At 47.3% G+C, this 22,855-nt stretch overlaps 2 protein-coding genes across 3 annotated transcripts in view; one reads left to right on the forward strand and one right to left on the reverse strand.

Annotated features, from left to right (window-relative positions):
* The window catches only part of LOC135914970 (zinc finger CCHC domain-containing protein 24-like), a 360,258-nt gene that overhangs the window by 38,535 nt on the left and 298,868 nt on the right, over positions 1-22,855 (forward strand). The gene's annotated exons all lie outside the window — the stretch shown is intronic.
* Positions 1-22,855, reverse strand: part of LOC135914952 (sodium-dependent multivitamin transporter-like) — a 67,572-nt gene that overhangs the window by 13,795 nt on the left and 30,922 nt on the right. Inside the window, exons 9-13 of one of the 2 annotated variants that reach the window (XM_065447883.2) lie at positions 9,345-9,454; positions 8,794-8,861; positions 6,244-6,330; positions 5,195-5,367; positions 1,977-2,080 (exon numbers count right to left, since the gene is read on the reverse strand). In XM_065447883.2, the coding sequence (XP_065303955.1) occupies positions 1,977-2,080; positions 5,195-5,367; positions 6,244-6,330; positions 8,794-8,861; positions 9,345-9,454 (542 nt within the window). The remainder of the gene's footprint in view (positions 1-1,976; positions 2,081-5,194; positions 5,368-6,243; positions 6,331-8,793; positions 8,862-9,344; positions 9,455-22,855) is intronic. The other variant, XM_065447884.1, reaches the window with a different exon arrangement.

The raw sequence follows: 22,855 nt of genomic DNA on the forward strand, positions 1-22,855 counted from the left end.
CTGTTCTTATTGGGTATTGTTGTTTTAAGTACTACGCTGTGTGCAGCTTTCGGTGCGCGCCTATCTGCTCTTTGATTGCCGGGTATTTCTGCGTGACTTGGGACCCAGCATGGATGAATACGCTCACTTTGACTATTGAACTAGAGTTGTCACCCATTGCTGGCACATGCTCAGGTTTTAAGTGCAAGCGTTTTGAAAGCGAGTGCGTGTCGTCGTCGGGTAAGATGTGTTCATGTTTGCTTGCCCACGCATGCCGCGGCTTTTCATGCGTTTAATGAATCTGTACATGACTGCCTTTCTTTCTGTTTTCTAGGGACGATTTCATTTACTGATGTCCATATACCTCAGTCGGCTGGCCCTTGCGCCATTGAACCCAGCACAGCATGAGACTTCTGCCGCGTAAACCGATACAAATTATGGTAGTCTGGTGCTTTCTTCCCAGGTTCCTTCCACGTTGACACATCTTATACGTTGCCTTGTCTCTTGGACCCATCAGCGCAAAATATTGTGTGGACGTTATATTCTTTTATCCGAATTTCGGGAAACGTTTGCGATATAGTGTTTACGGGGTGTATTCTTTTTGTTTAAATGTATAAATTCACAGAACTGCGTGAAGCCTCCCCATGCATTTAGTCCATGTGGCCTCTTGGCAACGGATAGTGCTTCAACAGGAACATCGTACTGAAAGAACTGCTCTTCAAAGCGCATTATCAAAGGTCCGATAACAAATGGCTTATTCAGTAGCGTGTTCGTGTGCCACACTGTTTGATAATACTATAGCATAGGTTCTCTAAAACTGGGACCCAATTCACGAAGTTTTTTTTTTCGCAAGTACTGCAGGTCATTGCCTGGCAGCCTGTGGCGGCACAATTAGTCGGCGTGTACGGTCAGGAACAGTTCTAACGCAAATGTTTCTTTGTGAATACGGGACCTGATGCAATTCTGAGCATAAAGGAGAAGCAAAAAATGCTCCTCTATGTTCTGAAGAGGTATTCCTGGCTCTGGGCATCCAGGTTAAGAACAGGCGATGTTCTGAAGGCGCCAGTGGTTAAGCGCTGCGATTGATGGTGTATTACAAGTTGAGAGGATTTATATATTAATGCCTATTTAGCGTAATTAAGATTGCTTCAATGCTAAGCTTTATTTTTCTGCCCCCTCCCCACCCACCCTGCTGCTTGCTGACCTGAACTGCCGTTTCCATCGCGCATAATAAAAGCTTCTCGTGGTACCGAAAAACAAAGGAAGAAACAAAACAAGCATACAAACGAAAATCTCTGCCTGGCTGTTGATTCGCGAGTAAATAGTCGCGCAGCTGGACGACCGCCCTACCAGATTCGTGACGCAAGCGCCAGCGAGGACGTGTTTATATTTGGCAGCACTCGTGGCATGCTTGCTTCTCGGGAGGCTGCGCTCTACGGGCTTCGCTTAATGGCTACCCCCCCTTTGTTTGTCGCGGGGCAATAAAAGCGGCGCTAAAAATGCACAGTATCTAGAGCAAACGTAGCCCGAGGGTTGAGACCCGAATTCGCGAGGAATGTTGTTCGTAAGAACTGCCACTGAATGCGCGCCTTCGCTATTCATATATGTTCGCTATATCTCTGTTGGCTGGTTTCGATCGTTTCGAAGCAGTTTATCTCGTGAAATGCTTATCTGGCCCCACAATATCTCAGCACTTGGGGACCAATTCGAAAAGCTTTTCCTTCGTAAACGCTGTCTTTTATTACTCGCCCACCCTCGATAATAATATAGTACAATATCACTATTGGTTGGCACCAGCCAAGCGTTGCAGTAAATAAATTTAAAATAATTATTTAAACAACAGAAAAACACCCAAAAAACACACAAGCAAAGCACATGCGCGTTGCCAATGGGCCGCCTAATGGCGTTACAAGGACTTAGAGCCTTCACAAGACATGAGAAAAAGACACTTAATTGTGCTAAGCTCATGTTTGGAAACGATCACGACGAGACAATACCTGTGAGCAGGCTGATAAGAACTCCTACAGCGATGGTGACGATGACGCTGAAGAAACTGCTCCAAAAGGATGAAAGACGGTAGAGCATGAAAACGTCTTCCGACCTGCAAATTCATGCGAGAAGTGCTGAATGAATCGACACCACTGAACACATCCAAATAAGAACGAGGGGACACATTGACAATGCTTTTTCATTCATAAATTATCTTTGTCATTGTCTTGCGGCCTTCGCTAACAGTATGTCTAGCACCATGATTGGCTGTGATTTTCCCTTATGAACAATACTAGCGTAAGAGCTTTTTGTGAATACAGACGAAGAAAACGGTTGTCGAAAACAGGAAAAAAGTTTGAATACAGAAAATTAGGAACGGTCTCATTTGGAGCTGCATTAATCCCGGAAATTCGTAAAAAATGCAGCGCTTTAGATTTTTTAAGGTGAAGTGAAGTTTACTGGGCTGTCACAATGTCTTTCAGTGCTTTTTATTTCTGCTTCTTTTTTTTGCTTTCATTTTTTTACCTGCGACTAGATCGACTATTCACGGTATACTAATACTACATCAAGGCGCCAACCTCCCCTTTAAATTCACGTTATGAAAATAACAATAATAATAAATCAATAAAAAAAGAAAGACTGCTGCTTATTTAATGACAATGAATTGCATTCCAAATCCTGAGACCTTCGCAATAACATTATGGAATCTTTTCAAGAAAAAGAAACGGGTTTTCTAACCAGTGAGGTGGTACTCAATGCGGAAGACGTTTGTATGGAACGGGTTTGGCCTAGATGTCGCATGGGTCCATATCAGAACTATGATACAACACAATGCATCCTCGTTTTACTGGCGGTAATGTAGCAAGGCGTTGCCAATAATTATTTAGGCAATTGTTGCAGCCTGTTTATACTCCTTCACTACAGTAACATAAACAAAACGTTTCTTTCAAAAATAAGGTAATCCGCCTCTAATAACTAGGCCGATGTAAATTTGATTTCAGCTGTATACAAAGGAACTTCATTGAAGATGCATGTTGAAATCATATTTCCCAGTGAAGAAGTATCCTATTTGTAGCACACAGAAGTTTTTTGTACAGACGTTTTACGTGTAAAACGACATCAAAAGTGAAAAGGCTGAGTATTTGTCACCCAGAATGCTAAGACTAAGCGTCATTACAAATGAACAAATCAAGAAACCTCATGGCTATTGAATTAACATGGGCCAAGCCGATTCTCAAACTGACGCACATCGGTTTGTCCTATCCGAGCACGCACGTAAACAATTCGTCAAAGTTACTAAGTTAATAGAACACGAGTGTAGCTGAGTCATGGCCACGTCATTTCACATACCCGCGCAACTGCTGGCTTCGGAAAGCCCCGGAGGGTGAGGTCGAAAGTTGTTCTTCCAGTTGAGAGCGTTCAAGCAATGCTTAAGCAGCAGGAGGGATAATTTGTATCCTAGGGCCCTATAACGTAAAACCATTCCAATATGTTTTTATTCCGATCTCCTGACGTCAAATTTGCGGAATCGCCGACGTACGCATCGGGCGGTCACCCGCAGGGTTGTCTCAACAGACCAATGAAACGCTCTCCTCGTTTATAGGAGGTCACTTTTGTTTGATTGTTTGATAACGTTGCCTACACTGAGTGGCTTGTCTTATCTGATTGGCTTACAAGAGTCGAGGAGCACGCTCAAGTGGAGAGGGATTCGATGGGGCCTAGCCACTGCTCTCAATATCGCTAACCGGATGAAGAATGTGGTGCTGACGTCTGTGATTGGTCCACTTTCTCTTACTTAGCTTACGGTGGCTCGTCGACAATCACGGAGGCATGCAACGGACGCTTAAGAATGACGCTAAAACAAATCCTCAGCAAAGAATAGTTGGCAGAATGAGGTCGCAAATGTGCCGAAAGTGGTCGAAAACGTTACATGGCCACGCAAAAAGTTTTATTACCCGCAGATAAACCCACGCTCTCCGGCAGGTGCCAGTAGCCAGTGCCTGAGCGATCGGCGGCAGCCATCTTTTATTTCTTTCGGAACAGGGGAGCCTGCGGCTATTCAGAACAAAATTCACTGTTTTTCGGCATATTAATGCATCTTCAACGCGTACACTTCAGTTTGACGAGGTGAGTTTTTGCAGTTTTGTGACGTCGCGTGAGAGGCAGGTGAAGTGGGTGCAGCCCGAAAACTTTTCACCAATAGCCGAGGGCTAATGGCGAAAAGGCCTCGAATCATAAATAACTATTTTTCTTTTGTTCGGTCAAATCATGCATAATCAGCATGTACACGTCATATCAGATGGGGAGCTATCGCGGTTTTCGGGACGTCGCGTGACAGACAGGGGAGGTGGGAGTGGTGCAAAAAAACGTTTTACCTATCGCGGAGGGCTGATTGCAGAATTGGAATAGAAACTTTTGCTGTAGTTTTACGTTATAGCGCCCCTAGAAGCAGTTGTCGTCGTGCGTAAGGTGGCTTAGTTGCTTTTGAGAAAGGCTGCCCGTGCTGTGCGTGCGCTTATGCTGCACGCGTCGTAATTCATTGCGGGTATAGTAAGGCGCTTCAGTGCTACGTCCGATCGATGCTACACACTGGCGCTTGTGGTTAAAGCTGAGACACAGATACGCCATGGCCTGCGGATTCGTGCCAGAGAGCGATGCAGGGGATGCGCCACGCGGACGATTTGCCGCTTCGTTTCCCGGTCGCGTATCTCAGGGAGCACTTGGGTGCTGCCGTCGCGAGCGGCGTGCTTCGGCTTGGCGGACAGCCAGACGTGTCAGAGACGCGTGATGCGCATGCCTGTCGGGTGGTGGGACAAAATGAGGCGAAGACGAGAGCGTCAGTGAACATTGTCTACCTTTTGTCTTTTGTCTGCGGTTAAACTCCACTTACTTGTGAACCGGCAGCCAGCTAGCTCAATTGAATACCGTTCGTTTTGCAGCGATGTTGCGGGTACGACTACGCCACTTTGTCTCGGCGATTTAAGCGAGGTGAAACAACGCAGGTGAGGTATGCATGGCTACCGCTTGTAACGCTCAAGTTGCAAGTTGCGCCAATAAAACACGGAAATGTTGCGTTCGTTTCTCGCCAGTTCTTGAACGAGCCTGTCCGATGAAGTCGTACTATGTATAGGACATGAATGAGCGAGCATCGTCACTGTGCAGCTAACACTCACGTGGGAATATAAAGGATACCTTCTAACAAGTCGACTGCCGAATAAGAACGTACCCTGGAGAGTCCGTCGTATTTGTCGGATAGTCTATGACATCAATATCAGTCATATTGTCGGGACAATAGTCCAGCGTCACCGGCATGCGAAGAGGAAGAATGCCGCTGTACATTCTACCGATCATGTGCCACAACTGGAAGGCGATGGTCAGACATGCCGCAGCTCCAGCTCCCTGCAGTAGAGAGTAAGCGTCGACAAGGATGTTAGGTTTACAGATTACTGCGAACGTTTCCGGCGGTAACGACAGCGCATACGTTCATGCCATGGTCAAGCTGGAGTATGAGCATAACTTGTGCGGCAAAGCGCGTGCCTAAACAAAAAATGCCATTTGGATGCTCTCGAAGACGCCAGTAAAAGTGGCGCCTGGCGAAATATCCAGTCTCGTGAAGTTAGGGTGCGTCAATACCACGCCTACCCGAAGTGATGCAGAATGCGTCGAGCGGAACTGACCGCCTCTCTCGTATCCCGTCAGGATGCCGCATTAGAAAGTGCGAGCGCAAGTATACCAGTGCATCACGTATCACGTGCCCTTCACGACGGAGAAAACACCGGCCAGAGAAGGCTTGAGTTCGTTCGGTCGCGAGATTTGCCAGGAGCAGTCTGCCATGCATTTCTTTTTTTTCCTTTCTTTTGGTAGCGTATAGTGGTGCACATGTGCCATGTGCCCAATGACCAGTTGCTTATTTGTTTACTATATGTAGCGCAGAGTACGTACACTGAGCTGCTTGGCAGACACTTCGCATTGCTTCATTGACTGCTTCGTCTCAGAATAGAAGGAAACTGGTCGAGTTGGCACCCGTTAATTTTTCACAAGACGCGAAAAACGAGAGACGTGGCGCACGTGTCCTGTTTCCGTTCGTCGCCCCCCCCCCCCCCCTTTTCTTTTTTTTTTGTCGTTCGACGCGCCTTGTGAAAAATGAGCAGTTCATCTTTTTGTTTTGCTGCACTGTCTAATGAATATGCTCGGATGTGCCCTTTGTTATCGTTTCCTTGTCGCCAAGTTTTAGCAGCTCAAAAAACAAGAAAGGCCAAACAGTTTTATTCTCACCTTGGAGTTTGCGAAAGGGAACAGAATGGCGAGCACAAGGAGCCCGACGAAGGGGCCGGTCACGGCACTGTTGATCAATATGAAGATCTGCCAACAAATTGGGCTACTTAAAAGAGGGTTGGAAAACAGGTTCAGGCGATCACCCTTTGAACATTTCCCTCCCCCACCCTTTTTTCTCCCCATCGAAACAGGCTGGCAACTGCTGCGCAAAATAGCCAAACACGCTTTGTAGAGGCTGCGGCTTAGTCAAGCTTTCGATAAGAGCTGTTTCTGCAGCTCCGTGTTTGTGTGTGTAAGAAACAGATGGAAATATAATAATTTGGTTTGATTTTACTTGATTAAGCCACCTGATTTTCGAACATGACTTCTGTCTTTCGAAATACTATGTTACTGCAACTCTTGTCATTACTATACGTTATACTTTAGCTATCAGTATAGAGCTCACTTCCAGTTAAGTTTTAAAGCATTGTAACAAGTGTCAGCGCCAATATCAGAAGGTAAAAGATTGCCTTCTTTAATGTTGTGCTATTTAGCGGCACATATTCCTTCGGAACTGCTTGTTGGCCGAGTTGGTGCTTGCCAAAAGACATGTTTTTTTGGCGCAAGGTAAAACACACACAAAAGGAAGACACATAGAAGACAACACGGGCGGTACTTCCAACTGATTTAGTTTGGGCTGTGACCCATGAATATATATACACATACACGCATGCGCAGGCTGTTCATGAACCTAGGTTATCCAGCGGTCAAACCCTTTTACGGAAGGTTAAAGGTACCAGCGCCACAAGGGAGGAAGAAAGTGCCAGAACCGTAAGACCTGCAGTGATTCCCGATGTTCATAAGGTCTCCCATACCCTCAAGAAGGTGGCAGGCCGGCATGAGGTACCCAGTGCCTTTTGTGCCCCCGTCAAACTGGTTCGACTCTGTTGGAGAACCACTCGCGAGGAGACCGGTTCGCAAGGCTGCGACAAGAAACATGGGGCGTCATACGGGAAATGCGCCACGGGTGTGGTGTACGAAATACCCCTTGAGTGCGGCAAGTCCTACATAGGACACATTGGACGCTACATAAATGAACGAGCCAGGGAACACGAACTAAATTTAATGAAAGATGGCGTGACACATTTGCCAGCGCGCTGCGAGGCCTGCATGTGCAAACCACGCCTTTCTGAGATTAAGATTCTTGGCAGAAGCAGAAATCAAACAGCACGGGAGGTAATGGAAGCTTATTATATAAAAAAGAAAGGTTGAAGTTGCATTAGCAATACATCTATCTTGCTCTACAAATTGGCAACGATATTGTTTGACCGCTGGATAACGTACGTCCGTGAACAGCCTGCGCATCCGTGTGTGTGTACATATATTCATGGGTCACAGCCCAAACTAAATCAGTTGGAATGGCCGCCCTTGTTGTCTTCTATGTGTCTTCCTTTTGTGTGTGTTTTAACTTGCGCCAAAAAACATGTCTTTTAACATCCCTTCACTACTACGTTTTGCTGATGATGCACGTTGTTTGTCCTACTTAGAAAAAAAAACGCAAAGAAAGAAGTACAAGAAGGCCATGGGTTGCTGTTACTGGCAAAGTTCCGCCGTTTATATTTCGCGCTCCTGGATAATGGCCGAAGTACATTTTAACCACCCCTCGCTGAAGCCTCCAATCAGGTGATGCGTGCAGTTTTTTTTTCTTTCTTTCTTTTTCTTGCTACTGAATGGAGGCTTCATGTTCCAGCACACTTGCGGCGACCACATAACCTGGTCCTATTTTTCCACTCTGTTGCACATTGGCACAATACGGAAACAGTTTTTTTTTTTGCTCCAGTAAAGAACACAGTGAGGAAAAGCCACGACAGCAAGTACACATCGAAAAAAAGAAGAAATTAAATAACAAAGATACATGCACACAAAGCATGATACGTAGCTCATTCCTCTCATTGAATGTCGTTTTACTCTAACTGTGAGTAAAAATGCGTGCAAGGGAACGACTTAGCATTTGTATCCGTTGCTGAACTTCGCCTTGCTTAAAACGTGCTTAGAACTGTTAAATCTGCACCCCCGGAATAGTTAAAATACTTTCCCAGTAAAGTGCAGTCACAGTCATGACTCGGCACGTGCGCCAGTTGTCGGGCTCCCACAACTTAACTTTGAAAAAGTCTGAACGGAATTGCTTGACAGGCTCTTCTTTCGCCCGATGAGAGGTCCTCTAGTAGATTCTAGCTAGCACGCTTCTGTATTATCTCGTAAAGCTACCTCTCAGAGGAGAAAGAGGGTCAAAGGAGAAATTGCCTAAGACACCACCCTCGTAACGTCACCAATATCCCAGACCTATCACCACCCCTCTGCATCGTCATACTAACGAACGCGGAACTTTGGCTTCCCTTAGCATTGCAGAAACTTGGCTGTCTCATGTGAAGTAAGCGTCTGTGGCTGTGACACAATACTCGTTGTGCATTACCCGATGGTCCTTAAGTGACTGAATTTTCTTTTTCCCATAGCTTTAACACGCATGATGTTGTCTTTTCTAATATGCACGTTTCGACAGCGTGTACTTACTCGCATCGTAGAGCCAACGAAAGGAACCGCCAGGCTGTAAGCAGTCATAATTATGCCTGATGCAAAGGCTGAAAATGAGCATTTGTAAGAAAGAGCCAGTTACGAAAGCACAGTAACTATATACGGTTGCCTGTGCCGCGATTGCCTGTAAATGTTGCGTTTCTTTCTTTCTTTCTTTCTTTCTTTCTTTCTTTCTTTCTTTCTTTCTTTCTTTCTTTCTTTCTTTCTTTCTTTCTTTCTTTCTTTCTTTCTTTCTTTCTTTCTTTTTCGTGCGTGTGGAAAGAGGCTCAAAAACTTTGGGTACTGGCGAAAATAAATAAGTGAAGCAGATGACCTCATTTCCGTGGATCAACAAACTGCGCATTAATTCATTTTGTATGATGGGACTAGCGGTAGTTAGTACTTAAAGTAGGCAAACGCCGACAGTGCCTATTGAAAGGTGAATAAACTCTTTAGGAACGACTGTAGCCGGACTGAAGGTCATACAAAAAACGTAGCGGTGACTTACACTGTACCTAACATGTGAGGCAAGTGTCGTGGTTAGGGCTTACCAAGTGCTTTCGTAATCCTGGAAGCCCACGTTTCATTTACTGGAAAGTACTGAGCAACCACGTCCACGTACAAAACGGCAGCTTGCGAGTTGATGATGGAGGAAACAGCACTGCAATAAATTGAGCCAGAAGATTGATCGAGAAGTACGCGCTTCCTTCTCCTTTACATTACTGAATTTTAGAAGGCGCTATTATGTCCGCACGGGGACAGACTTACGCAGCAACGCTTGCGCTGGAAGTTCTGTGGTATATTATGGGTGCGGACGGACACATTCTTTTTCCTGCGGGGTTACTTAACTTTGGCAAATGTTGATGTCGCTAAGTGTAGCGGCCTGCAGTGAAAAAGCGGTGTGACCGGCTTTCCTTGTAACTGATGACTGTCGCACGTATGCCAAACATATGTCTCGAGGTGAGTCTAATTCTACAATTACTAATTAGCTCCTGTTAATCGTTTACTATCGCTCACAGGATACTCTGCAAACCAATTCTGAGGGCGGGATAGAAGGGTCTTACAAGAGGTGACGAAGACCAGGCCTCTTGGATGATTCAAGCACGTACACTTACAGCATTTAAAAAAGCCATAAACAGTTTAATTTGTTTGGATAAACAGTTTTAACTAGAAACCCCTGCAGTGAGTAACTGCATCACAGCGTAGCATTTTTCATGAGGACAAAACAGTTGTACTACGACAAGATAATACAGCGCGCCTTGTAAAAACTCAACACAATGCGAAATACTATATATACATCAAAGCGTGAAGCAGCTGGCGCTGTGAAATATTCTTTAGTGTAGCAGCGTACTCATCGTGCGCGCGCACACACGCAAAAAAATTCTAATTAGGCGCGCCTAAATAAGAGGATGAAAAAAACTGTGTGGTCCCACCCCGAGAGCGAAGCACGGAAAGCGATAGCTAGTTTTAGCGTTACGCCGATGGATCCGCAGACGGTTTCTAAAAAGACGCGGGAGCGACATGCTGGCTCGACACAGCACGTGAGGCAGCTGCTGCTGCGTAGCAGAGACAGTGCCCTGGCAGCTCGCATAACGGCTCGCAATGCTGTAAAAGATGAGACAGAGAAATGAAAACCGCCTCCTGCGTGCGTGGTTTTGAAGTGCATACTGCCCGTTCCGCTCAGATCACCATACATGCACCACGCTGGGCACGCAGCTGCTCAGGAATTGGGATCACTACGCTCATGCAAGCAGAGAAGGCATGCAGAACGCAGCCTTGTAGCTACGCTGCAGCAGCTGATTGAGCCAAGCAAGAGGGCACATCCACTTGGCTTCGCCGCTTTTTCTTTTGCAGCCCAGCTTAGTAGGCATTATATGGGCCGTCGACAACACGAACGTGGCAATCGTCAATCAATCAATGTCAATCGTCATTATATTTATTATTATTATTTGTTTTGAAAACATATATGCATTTAACACGAAAGGGAAAGCGAAGAGCAGGCGGCCAACTGCCACCGGAAGGGGCACAACGCCTGCCTACTCTTCATAAGGGAAGTGACTGCAACACAGAAATGCACAATAGGAAGGAGGGGAGGAAAGAAAGAGCAACAGGACAAATCTAAAAGAATAAAGTAAAACACACATTACAGGTCACACACAATAGGGCCGGTCACTGAAGGTCACGCAACTACAGAATGGTAAATAGAACAAATAGTATCGACGCTACAAACGTGAACCTAAGTTAGTTAATTCTAGAAAAGCAAGCAGAGCGCGATGAGCCGGATCCCGTCAAGACGCATAACCTCTGCGGTACAAACATTCATCGAGTGTCGTACACCGCAGGCCTAGGAGATGATAATCCCTCACCAGCGACATTCCCCGCGCACTGAAAGCGGGACACTCCGATATCAGGTGCTGAAGTGTCTCGCAGCAGCCGCAAGACGTACACGATGGACTGGCCACACGTCCTTGTCTGTACAAACGTTCGCGCACGTTCACACAGCCTACCCTCAGCTTGAGTAGTTGCGTTCTAGCGCGACGAGGCAAGCCTCGACCACGAACACGGGGCAGGAACGTTCCATTTGCGACGCGCTGATCTGGATGCTGCTTGAGTAGGTGGCGACGAACCGGCGGACGAGCGTCATCCAGCTTGCACAATATTTCGGGGCAGTCACAGTTGTTATGAGCGCAAGTTGAAGCCAGTCGATCAGCCTCTTCATTTCCGGCGAATCCTACGTGTGAAGGTATCCATTGAACAACGAGAGATACCCCACGTGATCAAATTTTGTTTGCAGATTCAGTAATGCTGCGCACAACTGGGCAATCAATCTGACAGCGTTGTAACCTGCTAAGGGCAATGGGAAGTCCGTAAAGATGGCAATCTTCGATGTGGTTAACTCTTCTTGCACGTATTTCAGTGCAACATTAATCGCTGCTAGCTCCGCATTTGTTGACGAAGTTGGATGAGGTGTTTGAAAGATACGTAGTACTTGAGTCGTAAGGCAGAAAAAAGCAGCAAGGGCGCCTTGATCGTCGTTGTGTACAGATGCATCTGTGAACACTTGAAGATAACCTGGAAATCTTTCGAACATTTGAGACAGAGCCAATTAGGATATTGCCGAAACAGCCATATCAGACTTTTTGTGTATGTCAGGGATTGTGAGGTAAATGGTGAATACATGTTTCATGATATCTTTTGGAAGCGGCGGCGTAACTGAAGCAGCATGTTCCGAAATGTCAGTGATGTTCATAAATAATGCCGCCATTTTTCCCATGCGAGATAACGGGCAGTGAATGAAACGATTAAGGAGCGAATGACCATTCTATGAGCGGTGCAGACGCTCAATATGATATAATCTCTCTGGTCTGCTTGCAGCCTCAGGGGTAACTGCTGCGCTTCAGTGAGTAATGCAACAGATTGCGCCTCACGAGGTAATCCAAGCATTAGTCGAAGGACAACGCGATGATCTAGTTTCAGTTGGGCCATCATACTAGGTGGTATCATCAGGACTGGTAACACATACATCATGCCTGAGTGTACAGATGACTGGTACACATGGAGAGCCGTTGTTTGGTCGCAGCGAGCACCTCTAGTAGTCAAGGCGGCCACATGCTTAAGAAAGGAGTGCAATTTGGGTCGTACAAATTTAACGGCAGGACGCTAAGAGATGCGATCATCCACAATTAACCACAAATAATTGGGTGTTGTCGCACCCAGCTTATAGGCGTTTCGTCAAGGTACGGTCGGCTCATTGTTCGACGAGCGCGTTGTTTAGGGTGATATGCTATTGCACCCGACTGACCAGGTGATATGTGCAGACCAACTTCACCTAAGTACTCCGAAGTCGCGTTTAGAGTTCTTTGCAAGCTTGCACGAAGCCGCGGACCAAGGTACGAAGGGCCGCTTATCCACAGGGCAATGTCATCAGCGTAGACAGCTATGCTCACAGGGAAATCACTGTCCCTAGACAAACGACTTGGAAGTGCGGCGAGTACGGTAACAAAAGCGGTGATAAAACGCTGCCCTCTCGGACACCGCACTTCACATTTCGGGATTCACTTGTTATTCCTCCGACACACACTTTCACCCGGCGCTCCGACAGGAAATTGTGCACAAAGCATAGCAGACGACCCAAAATTCCCGCGGTTGCAAGAGCGAAAATAATCGCCTTATGCGGAACTGAGTCGACAGCTTGCTGTATGTCCAGGAAGAGCATGTAGGCGGAATGCTTGTTTCCTCTAGCAAATTGGAGATGCTGTCCTCAGCTGTACGGCGGCGACTAAAGCTACTGACGACATTAGGGAAAAATTCAGCTTCTCTAGCCTAACATCTAGGCGAAACAAGACCATTTGCCCCACTAACTTGATGACATTTGAAGTTAGGGATATTGGCTGGTAGGACCTGAGGTGTCTTGCAGGGCGCCCGGGCTTTAAAATTGGTATCCCTATGGACGATTTCCATTCAACAGGGATTGCATCGGTTCTCTATACTTCATTATACTCGTCCAATATACGGTCATGAAAACTCTTATCGACGTTCCGCAATGCTTGATACGTCACATCATCTTCACCTGGAGCAGTGCGGCGTTTGGAGAAGCTCAGCACTTGTCGCAGCTCCTCAAGAGTGAAATCTGCCTCATCCATCTGGCAGGATGGACCGTAGGAAGTGATTATGGTACTGTAACTTGTCAAAGAAGGAAAGTTGTCGTTTGTGGTGTCACTGGATGCAGGAGAAACGAAAAGGTCTGCAAATGCCTCCGCTAGAGCTTTTGGTGACTGGTCAGTCGCAATGCACAATGCAGCCGTCAAATTCTTGCAGATCTCGGGAGTGCGGAGAGCCTTCAGTATGCGCCATACACTTCTAAAGCCACTTCCAGTATGCAGCGACCTATATAAGGCTGCCCAGCTCTTGCGACGAAGCTGTTTTGTATGCAGCCGTATGGTTGCATATTTGCGATTGTACATAGCCCAGTCGGTGCATCGTTTAGAGCGCTCTGCCCACCGATAAGCCTGCCGTCGACATCCGCGGATTCGCAAAAACTTTAAATCGGGGTTTGGTCTGCCGATACACAGTCGTCGTTGCACTGTAGCTTCTCGTAAACACTCACTTATCAGTTTAAACAGCCTGTCTTGAGATGGTGCCTCTGAGATCAGCTGACGGAACTTGTCCGGGTTTGTCACTGCATACGCAGCAGTCTGGCGGCCCGCATTATGTGTTGGTGTTAACTAAATGAGTAGGTGATCTGAGCCCCACGGCTCAGGTTCATATGACCAGGCTAAGCACACATTTCTCATTGGTATCGCAAGCTCTATAGCGGAATGCTCCTGTCCTCTACCTGTAATGTAGGTTAACCATCATTCAGTATTAGCCGATCGTTCTTGATAATCATCTCGTTAATCTCTGCCCCTCGAATGTCTTGAAGACGGCTACACCATCGTGGATGGTGGGCATTAAAATGTCCGCATCACACAAATGATGCACCACACCGAGACACTAAACCCTCAAGTAGTGAGGTATCTGAAGAACGTGTAGGCCTGTTGTATATGTTTGCCACCGTCGTAGACGCACCACTGAGGCTCACAGTAACAGCTGCACCCTCAAAATCATCGTCACAGATGTCATCTGTTTTAAGGACCGCGAAATCCAAGTCAGCACATAGTACATGTACTGTTAGGGTTGGCGTCTGACACCACGTGGCGAGAGGAATTTCACCCGACCTTCTACCAGGCGTCGTCTAAATGAGGCTTGACTTCTCCTGCGATGGTTAACGTCATGCACCTTGAGCACAAAGGACTTTCTACCACCCGACCTTCTACCACCCGGCCTTCTACCAGGCTTCGTCGAAGTGAGGCGTGACTTTTCCTTTCCTTGCTCGGTAATGCCAGAGGAGGAGGGGCCCTCTCTCTGTGCCTGTCACGTGACATCGACGGAAGCAAGATCCCGCCCACACTTGTAGAGAGCCTATTTAAGGGGCTCCGAAATGTACTTTAAGATACTTCATGCTTTTCTTATTTTCTTTCATCTACCTTTGAATAAACCGTGCAAGTTTCGCACTAGCAAATCGTCTCACTCTTGCTTGGTCGCCATGGTCTACCGGATGCCTGCAGCCCGCCGACAACGCCACGCTACCCAATAAGTAATGTCGGTCGAGCTTCGATAGGCAGGCGCCGCTACTTCTCGGCAGCAGTACGATACGCTACCCTGGAGTACGCAACAGTACGTACACTGAAGCTTTTGAAGCATTGTGCGTATGCACCGCGTCCACACACTGGAAAGAGCCAAAAACTGGTTCCGCGCATCGAGTGTTACTGTACACACCCATGAAGCCTGGCAATCGATATTCATCTTTCCTTACGTTAGTTTCCTGAAGCGCTATAACGTCTGGTGGAGTCTTCATAGCGATTAATCGTAGAACTAGATCAGCGTGCCGCGGTCGCATTGACCTGACATTCCATTGCAGCACAAAGGGGCGAGGCTGCTGACCACGGTTAAAATTGTTTCCAGTAAAACGTCTAGTGAAGGCCGTCGAGGACTGGAACGAGGACCTCCAAAAGTATCCCTGATGCTGACGCTGCTGGTATCTGACGACTGGCGATTAGAGATATGATGACGTAGACAAGCATCTTCGGAAGATTGACAAGTCGCATCGTTGGCTGAGGTCGGTTTAGGTACTGTGTTTGCAGTGCTTTTCACTGAGGCCTAAGTCTTTGTAGAGACTTGTTCCGACGATTTCGATGGCAGCGCTGGCCACAATGAGTCTGAGAGGCAGAAGGTCCGCCCACTTACTTTTCCGATGCGTTGTGTCTGTGTCATTCTTTGAAAGCGCTGCTTTTCCAGTCGCTGGAGCAGCACTACCATGACGGAAGCTTTATCTACTACTGCCTTCTTTATGGCTTTCTTTTTTAGTGCCTTCAGTTCATTCTTCAATGAGGGACGTCCTTTATCCGTTGCCAAATGTTCATAAGTACAGTTAGGGCACCGATATGCCTGACTTTCGCAGGAATTTACATGGTGATTCCCACCGCATTTGGCACATCTCTGGTGCGAAAGCTCTGAACATGACCAATCTTAAAACACTTACGACATTGTAAAGGTCGTGGTGCGAAAGTTTGAACAGGATAGCGCACACGTAACGCCTTTATATGACTAGGCAGCTTTCCCACAGGCAAAAAGTATCTTCATAAACTTTGACGAGCCCAGCCCTCGAACGCTATTTATTTTGCATTGTGGCGTGCAAACAATCATGCTCGTAAAAGCGTCGTCTTTGAGATCCAAGTCGACATGAGATCCGACACCAGCTGCTACATGTATACCCTGTGGTATGTGGAGCCACGTGTGGACCCAACAGATTTCAGACAAACCAAGCAGAGCTTGCACCATCTTATTATCTACTTTGTCAACGGCAATGACATTTTTCCAGGGGTCACGTGAACCTCTTGGATGAGTCCAGGGCCAAGTTTGAAAAAGAAATCATTAAGTTTATGTCGGGAGATAGCATTCAGGCTTACCATCGTGTCGACGGGCATTAACGCTACTGTCGTAGTCTTGATGATGCTGTATATGATAGTCGCTTCGCTTGAGGACGATGCCGGAGACGTCCTTCTTGGACGGCGGTGCTTGGTAGTTATGAAAGAACCCGAATCTTGCAAACTTGATTAAGAAAGCTTAGAATCAGCAGCGCCGGATGCTAAAGACGAATTGAGCCGCTTCTGAGCCTCGGGTGGTCTGTGCTGACCGCCAGACGAGTCTAAGACCACATCTTCCATGGCAAGCTCCACGAGGAGGATCTCCCAGCAGAGTAGGAGTTTTCAGGGTTCAGCACAAACGTCGTTATCAGTTACTGATGCACGATGAGCACATAGAGAAAAACTGCAGCACCTGAAGGAAACCACCAACGGAGCACAAAAACTTCGTCGTCTATCTCAATAAAGAGAAAACAGAACATGATAATGCAACAAAAACCGCAGCATTATGTTTCTTCTAATAATACTTAATTATTTAAATGCTTACAGAGAAGAATAATGTTTCAGTTTATTGGTGTAAGTATGTGTCTTGGGATGAGACTTAAAGGTGCACCGTATGAGGGCCGCTGCTTTTAGAAATACATAATTTGTTACAACTTTGTCATTTTCGCAATGCATGCGCTGCACCATTGTAAGATGTATTTTTTATCTTTGTCTTTTTCTTACCACGGCCAAGAACGCTGGTCACGGGTGATCCGCGAGCGCCGCGCCCGATTTCAAGGCTCCCGCGTTTCTTACGGACTTGCTGCGCACCGTATAAAACGCATCGTAGTGTCATGGGTGCCAAACAGAACACACAGGAGAAGGGGATGGACAACGGAACCAGTGTCACCACGATGAATCTGTACAATCTAACCCACATTTCAGCTCTTGAATCTAGAACGCTGTATACACGGAGTAAGTTATCGTTTTCGGAGTAGCTTGTGTATTTATGTATTTATTTCCACGTGGAAGGCGATTTTTCACGAGCACGCACAAATTCTTATGCAGTTACAGTGAAGATGGCTCCTCGGATGTGCTGAGTCATGCAACACGTTAGGTCAGTAATACTTGAAACTTCAATAGCACTGAAACGCGAGGCATAGACATAGAAACGAAAACAGACAGCGCTCACGTTCAAGTGTATATTTCGAAAAAGGTACGTGCGTTTTTATGAACTTTGAAGTAAGTCAGTTCCTTATGAGATAGTGACAGTGACGCGATGCTCACGCACCTGTCTGCTACGTGCTGAACCTTGACAGATTCTATCACCACACGTGTCAGCTGCCGCATGACAGTCTACCACATCACTCGGAAGGCTCACCGTTACGCGACAAGCACTCTGCGCTGCTGCTTTTCTTTTCTGATCGGTCTCGCGAGCTTATGAGTAGGAACATTTTTTCTACGGCGCGATAGGTAAGGCGGAGGAGTGTATTAGATAAGCCTTGTGTAGTGGCAATGGCCGCCGGCCGCCTCCGGGGACGTGTGGGTGAAGCCAGGGGCATGGTGGAAGAATAAACTTTATTTTATAAACTTTATAAACTTTATTCTTCCATCGTGGCCAGGGCAACCATATTTGTATGCGAAAAACGATGACGCATGCAGAGGGTGTCCGAGAAGAGTGAAAATGCCTCGACGCTTCCAAAATATATTTTGGGGCCGTACCCTTTTCCTACAAAGCCCATTCATTTCGTACAATAACGTCCCGTCGAGTGGCCCATCACGGTGGTAGCAAGGATGGGGCTTCCAGCAAGCCAGTGACGAAACGTGAAATGAACGGAAAGTGAAAAGAACCGGAATACAAAATATGGTCCCCGTTGATATATAGTTTACCCAAAACCTCCTAAAAAACTGCCCCTATGTTCAAATAACACTGAAAATACTGCGACGCAATCGCGCATGTCAATCGCAAGTCATTCGGCTCGCCTTACACGTTAGGTCATGCATGATGCATCAAGAAAACGCTCTCGGATTCTCGCCGAATGCTACGGATTTCTTGCTCACCATTTCATTAGTTTTTTTCCAGTTTATTTTTCGTATTTGTGTAGGTTAGGTTACCAATCATCGCTGAATTATCGACCGAGTTACAGTATAACTTGTTTGTCCCGACTGTTGATGCATGTGCGAAGCAGCCTCGGAAAGTCGCGTACTGTGCATACGTATTTCGGAGGTAACCGTACAGCGTATATGCAGGCTCACACACATGCAACTGGCAGTACCCGAAACTTGCGAAACAAGAGTATCTGATATCCATCGATTTACTAACGTTAAAGGCGAAATGTTTGTTACACTTCGAAGAAAAAAAAAAACAGGTGACAGCAGTCACAGTTGCACGAGTCATTGCGCGCTATTCGACAGGTGTGAATAAGTCGAACCTCCTATAGGAGCATTAGAACAACTGCTGGAATATGCATATATCCGTCAATAGGTAGTGAAGCCTTCCACGTCCCATAAGCGTCATAAATTTTCAAGTAGACATGGCGTCCTGTAATCGGTGAAGCCGCCTAAGCCCACGCTGCAAACACCAGGGCATGCAGGACGCGTGAACGACTACGTCCTTGACGGTTTCTTGCGCAACAGTAGCACGTACGAGTAGTTATCACGAGCAAGTGGAGCCAGCGGCTTGAATTTGGGGCGGAATTCACAAAGCTCTACATTCGTAAGTGTCCTTTGCAATTGGCCGGCCTCTTTCGCTGATGTTATATGTCCAGCCTAGGGGCTGACATTCGCTCTTACAGACCTAACGCAAGAACATTTCCTTTATTTTGTGAGTATACGGGTACTGGGCCAGTATTCACAGGAATCTCTTACGCTAGCATTGTTCGTAACAGCAAAATTGTTCCGAGGATCCATTATGACGAGCCAATAGACCATCGTGAACTCGCTTCTGATTTTGTGCACAATTTTGCGCCTTTACAACACGAAATGCGTGAACCATAGAGCTCCTTTTTGGTTATGCATAAAGGTACGTCCTCACTTGTGGAAATAAGCGCGCACAAGGTGGCGCGCTTAAAAACACGCGCCGCGTTCCGAAGGCCACACCACAGCGTGCGCGTTCGCGGTCGCGGAGAGCGGCGTGTAGGCGAGAGTTCCCGCCCTCTCTCGAGATGCCTCAGGAGTCCGCGAGAATTCCCGGTGCCTGTGATTGGCTCGCTCGGGTTTGCGGTAACGCGGCGCCGCAGAAAAAAAAAGAAAAAAAAAGAAAAAGATTAAGAAGAAAGCAAAACAAAAAAGAAAGAAAAAAAAAAAGGTGCTCGGGACCTATTTTCACGCGACAGAGAATTCTCTGCCGCAAAAGTGTCTTTCGCGGCGCGCGTGCTTAAGCGCGACGCCTTGCGCGTGCTTATTTCCGCTAGTGAGGACACATGTTTACTTCGTGACGCGCCGCGGAAAGAGCTGAAATTTCCAACCGAACGCCGTTTGCCCTTCTTCTAGCTGGCGTCGCGTTCCAAGCTGGAGGGACGACGTATACGTGCTAGTGCGCCTATGTAGTACATGTGTATTTTCTCTGACGTCGCTCTTGGTAACTTGTGACTTCAAGAATTATTCAAGGCAACAACTGTTATTTGTGTAACCTGTTGCATGAATGGACGAATTAAGTTTTAGAGAAATAATAAAACGCACAGACCGAACGTCTGCCTGTATTTGTTTCACTTCGCCCCGCAGCAAGAGAGATGTACTACCGCTTCGTTTGCTTGTTCCCACGTCGTGCAGTCGCGCGCACTGACACCGAAACTATGCCACTTTCTACCATATTCCAGCGCGCGATCATGCTCTGTGATCCACTTGTGTGTGCCTCAGTGTTTGTGTAGCACTGACGTATACCGCTAGTCAGGTGTAATCGTGCACAGCGAGCACAATCGTGAGCTGCGCGAAACGAGACAAACACAACAGCTCGCGCGCGACAGCGTCAGCGGAGATGCGCCGCGCAGCGAGAAAGCTAGGAAAAAAAAAAATGAAGGCGGGGCCCGTGACGTATGCGTCACGCGATCCTCGAGGCCCGGTATGGTAGAACGCAGGGAAGGAATTTCGCTTGCGGAGGTTAGACGGGGCAAGTATGGAGAGTGTCTCTCTTGGAAATGGCGCTCGCCTCCTGAACTCATAGGTTCGTGGCACTACAACAATTTTATCTTGGCTAATAATGAATGAAATTGAAAAATTCTTGAAGCTGAATGCTCCTTACACGGCACGTAACAACTTCCAGCGTATAACTAAAATTTGCTATGGGTCCTGGTGAGGGGCCTTTTAAGGTATGGAGTTTGTTGCATATAAGAATTAGATCGGGGTAAGAATAACAAATAAGGATAACACTTAATGAACGTGGATAAAATGCGCGTCGCGGATCTATTTTAAAGGGCCCCTCACCAGGCCCCATCACAAATTTTGCTTATACGCTGGAAGTTGTTACGTGTCTTGTAGGGAGTGTTCTGGAGCAAATTTTTTCATATCGGCTCATTAATAGCCGAGATCGAAATATTTCAGTGCCGCGCGCCCATGCTTTCAGCAGGCGGGCTCCACTGCCGAGCAAAGCAAGTGAAATTCCTTCCGTGCGTTCTCCCACACCAGACAGCACCAGACATCGAGGATCGCGTGACACATACGTCACAGGCCCCGCCTTCATTTTTTTTCCTCCTCGCTTTTTTTTGGCGCTACGCACTTCCGCTGACGGCACCGCGCGCGAGCTGTTGTTTCGTTCGCGCAGCGCACGATTTTGCGCACTGTGCACAAGGAAACATGACTAGCGGCATAGTTCAGTGCTACACAAATACTGAGGCAGAGCAAGCGGATCGCAGAGCATGATCATGCGCCGGAGCACGGGAGAAAATGGCATAGTTTCGGTACCTATGCACGTGACCGTACGACCGTGGGAACAAGCAGACGAAGCGGAAGCAAATCTCTCTCTCTCTCTTCGGTGATCGTGTTTGAAGTAACGGACCGAGGCGACTTGTTGCTGAGCAAAGAATGACCAACTGGTCGTTTATTCATACGCTTATGTACTTGCGTAGGCAGCGAGGGAAAGGAGAGCCAGGGAAAGAAGTGGCAAACGATATCGGCGCACATGCGCGATAGCCCATTCTGATAATCTTTTCTTCATACAATTTGGGAGACTTGCTTGTCTTCACACAAACAAACACACACACACAAAAAGAAAAACAATTAAGCTAGCAGACTTGACGAAAGTTTTCGTCGTAGCAAAGACGCTTCGGCTCCCTCCGGGATCTGATTGACCGACGAATTCTTGGCAGTGCGGATGGGTTTCCCGGTGTGTCTTGTTGCCCGGCTGAGTCAGGAACCCCGGTCATTTGCCGGCTTGAGCAGCTGTCGGCTGCCGCAGTGTCACCTGCGTCGTTTACCGGTTCAAAAGCTTCGATCGGTTGTAATACGTTATGCGGTTCCGGCTCAGTGTCTTCCCGGCTACTCTCGTAGTCGTTCACGTTAGCGCAGTGCTCGTCTGTTCGCCGCAAATGTTGTCGATTGCGCCTCAGCTGTTGGTGGTTCTCAGTTTGGACCATATACGAACGTGGCGCTGCTTCTTTAAGCACCGTTGCTTTGCGTGACCAGTTCCCATTTTTTATCCGAACGACGTTTCCTGCTTCAAGAGGCGATAGTGGCTTGCCCCGCAATGATTGCCAATGTTTTGATACAGGGCATCCCCCATCAGTGTTGAACTCGGGAACAGTTGTCCGAAGACGACGACCTTGCAGCAACTCTCCGGGAGACCGTCCATCTTATAAGGGAGACGATCGATAAGCCAAAAGGCCCAACCAGAAATCCTCACGGCCCTCCGTAGCTTTCTTGAGAATTCTTTTGACAATCTGTACCCCTAGAAGTGGCAAACGATATCGGCGCACATGCGCGATAGCCCATTTTGATACAGGTGCGAAGTAAAACAAGAAACACGCAAACATTCCGTTTGTGTGTTTTATTATTTCTCTAAACTTCAATTCGTCAATTGAAGCAATAGATCGCACAGATAACAGATGTTGCCTTGAATAATTCCCGAAGTCACGTGTCATCACGAGCGACGTCACACTGCGGACTCGAGTACGTAGGCGCAGGGACGCGAGCAAGTCATCCTCCGGCTTGGAGCGGGGCGGCCGCGAGGAGAAAGAAAAGCGGCGTTTGGTTTGAAATTTCAGATTTTTCCGCGGCGCGTAGTGATGTAATGCTTTGGAGACACGATTGTTATCGCTCAATGTATGCTCTGTGCTTGTCAGCTCAAAATGGCCAGACCTGGTGAGGGGCCCTTTGAAATACACATCTGAAATCCCGTTTGTTGCTTAGATAATTGCATGGTGCATATATTTAGAGAGTGGAGGGAGCAGTATGCAATACCTAGTATATTTCTCCCTGGCATGTTTGTTTTAGAGCGCAGCTCTTTGGCGTCCGTTCCTGGGTTTCGCGTCGTCGTCGGCGTTGTCGTCGGCCTCGTAACCAGCTCCGCCCCCCTTTCATCCCCCCAGCGCTAGCAGCGACCGACTGATACCACTGGATGCCGCTGACGCCGCTAGAGAGTCAAGATAACGTGACTGCATAGAACACTGTCGCCGCCATGCAGA

The sequence above is a fragment of the Dermacentor albipictus genome, unplaced genomic scaffold (assembly GCF_038994185.2).
Source record: "Dermacentor albipictus isolate Rhodes 1998 colony unplaced genomic scaffold, USDA_Dalb.pri_finalv2 scaffold_11, whole genome shotgun sequence".
Lineage (NCBI taxonomy): Eukaryota > Metazoa > Arthropoda > Arachnida > Ixodida > Ixodidae > Dermacentor > Dermacentor albipictus.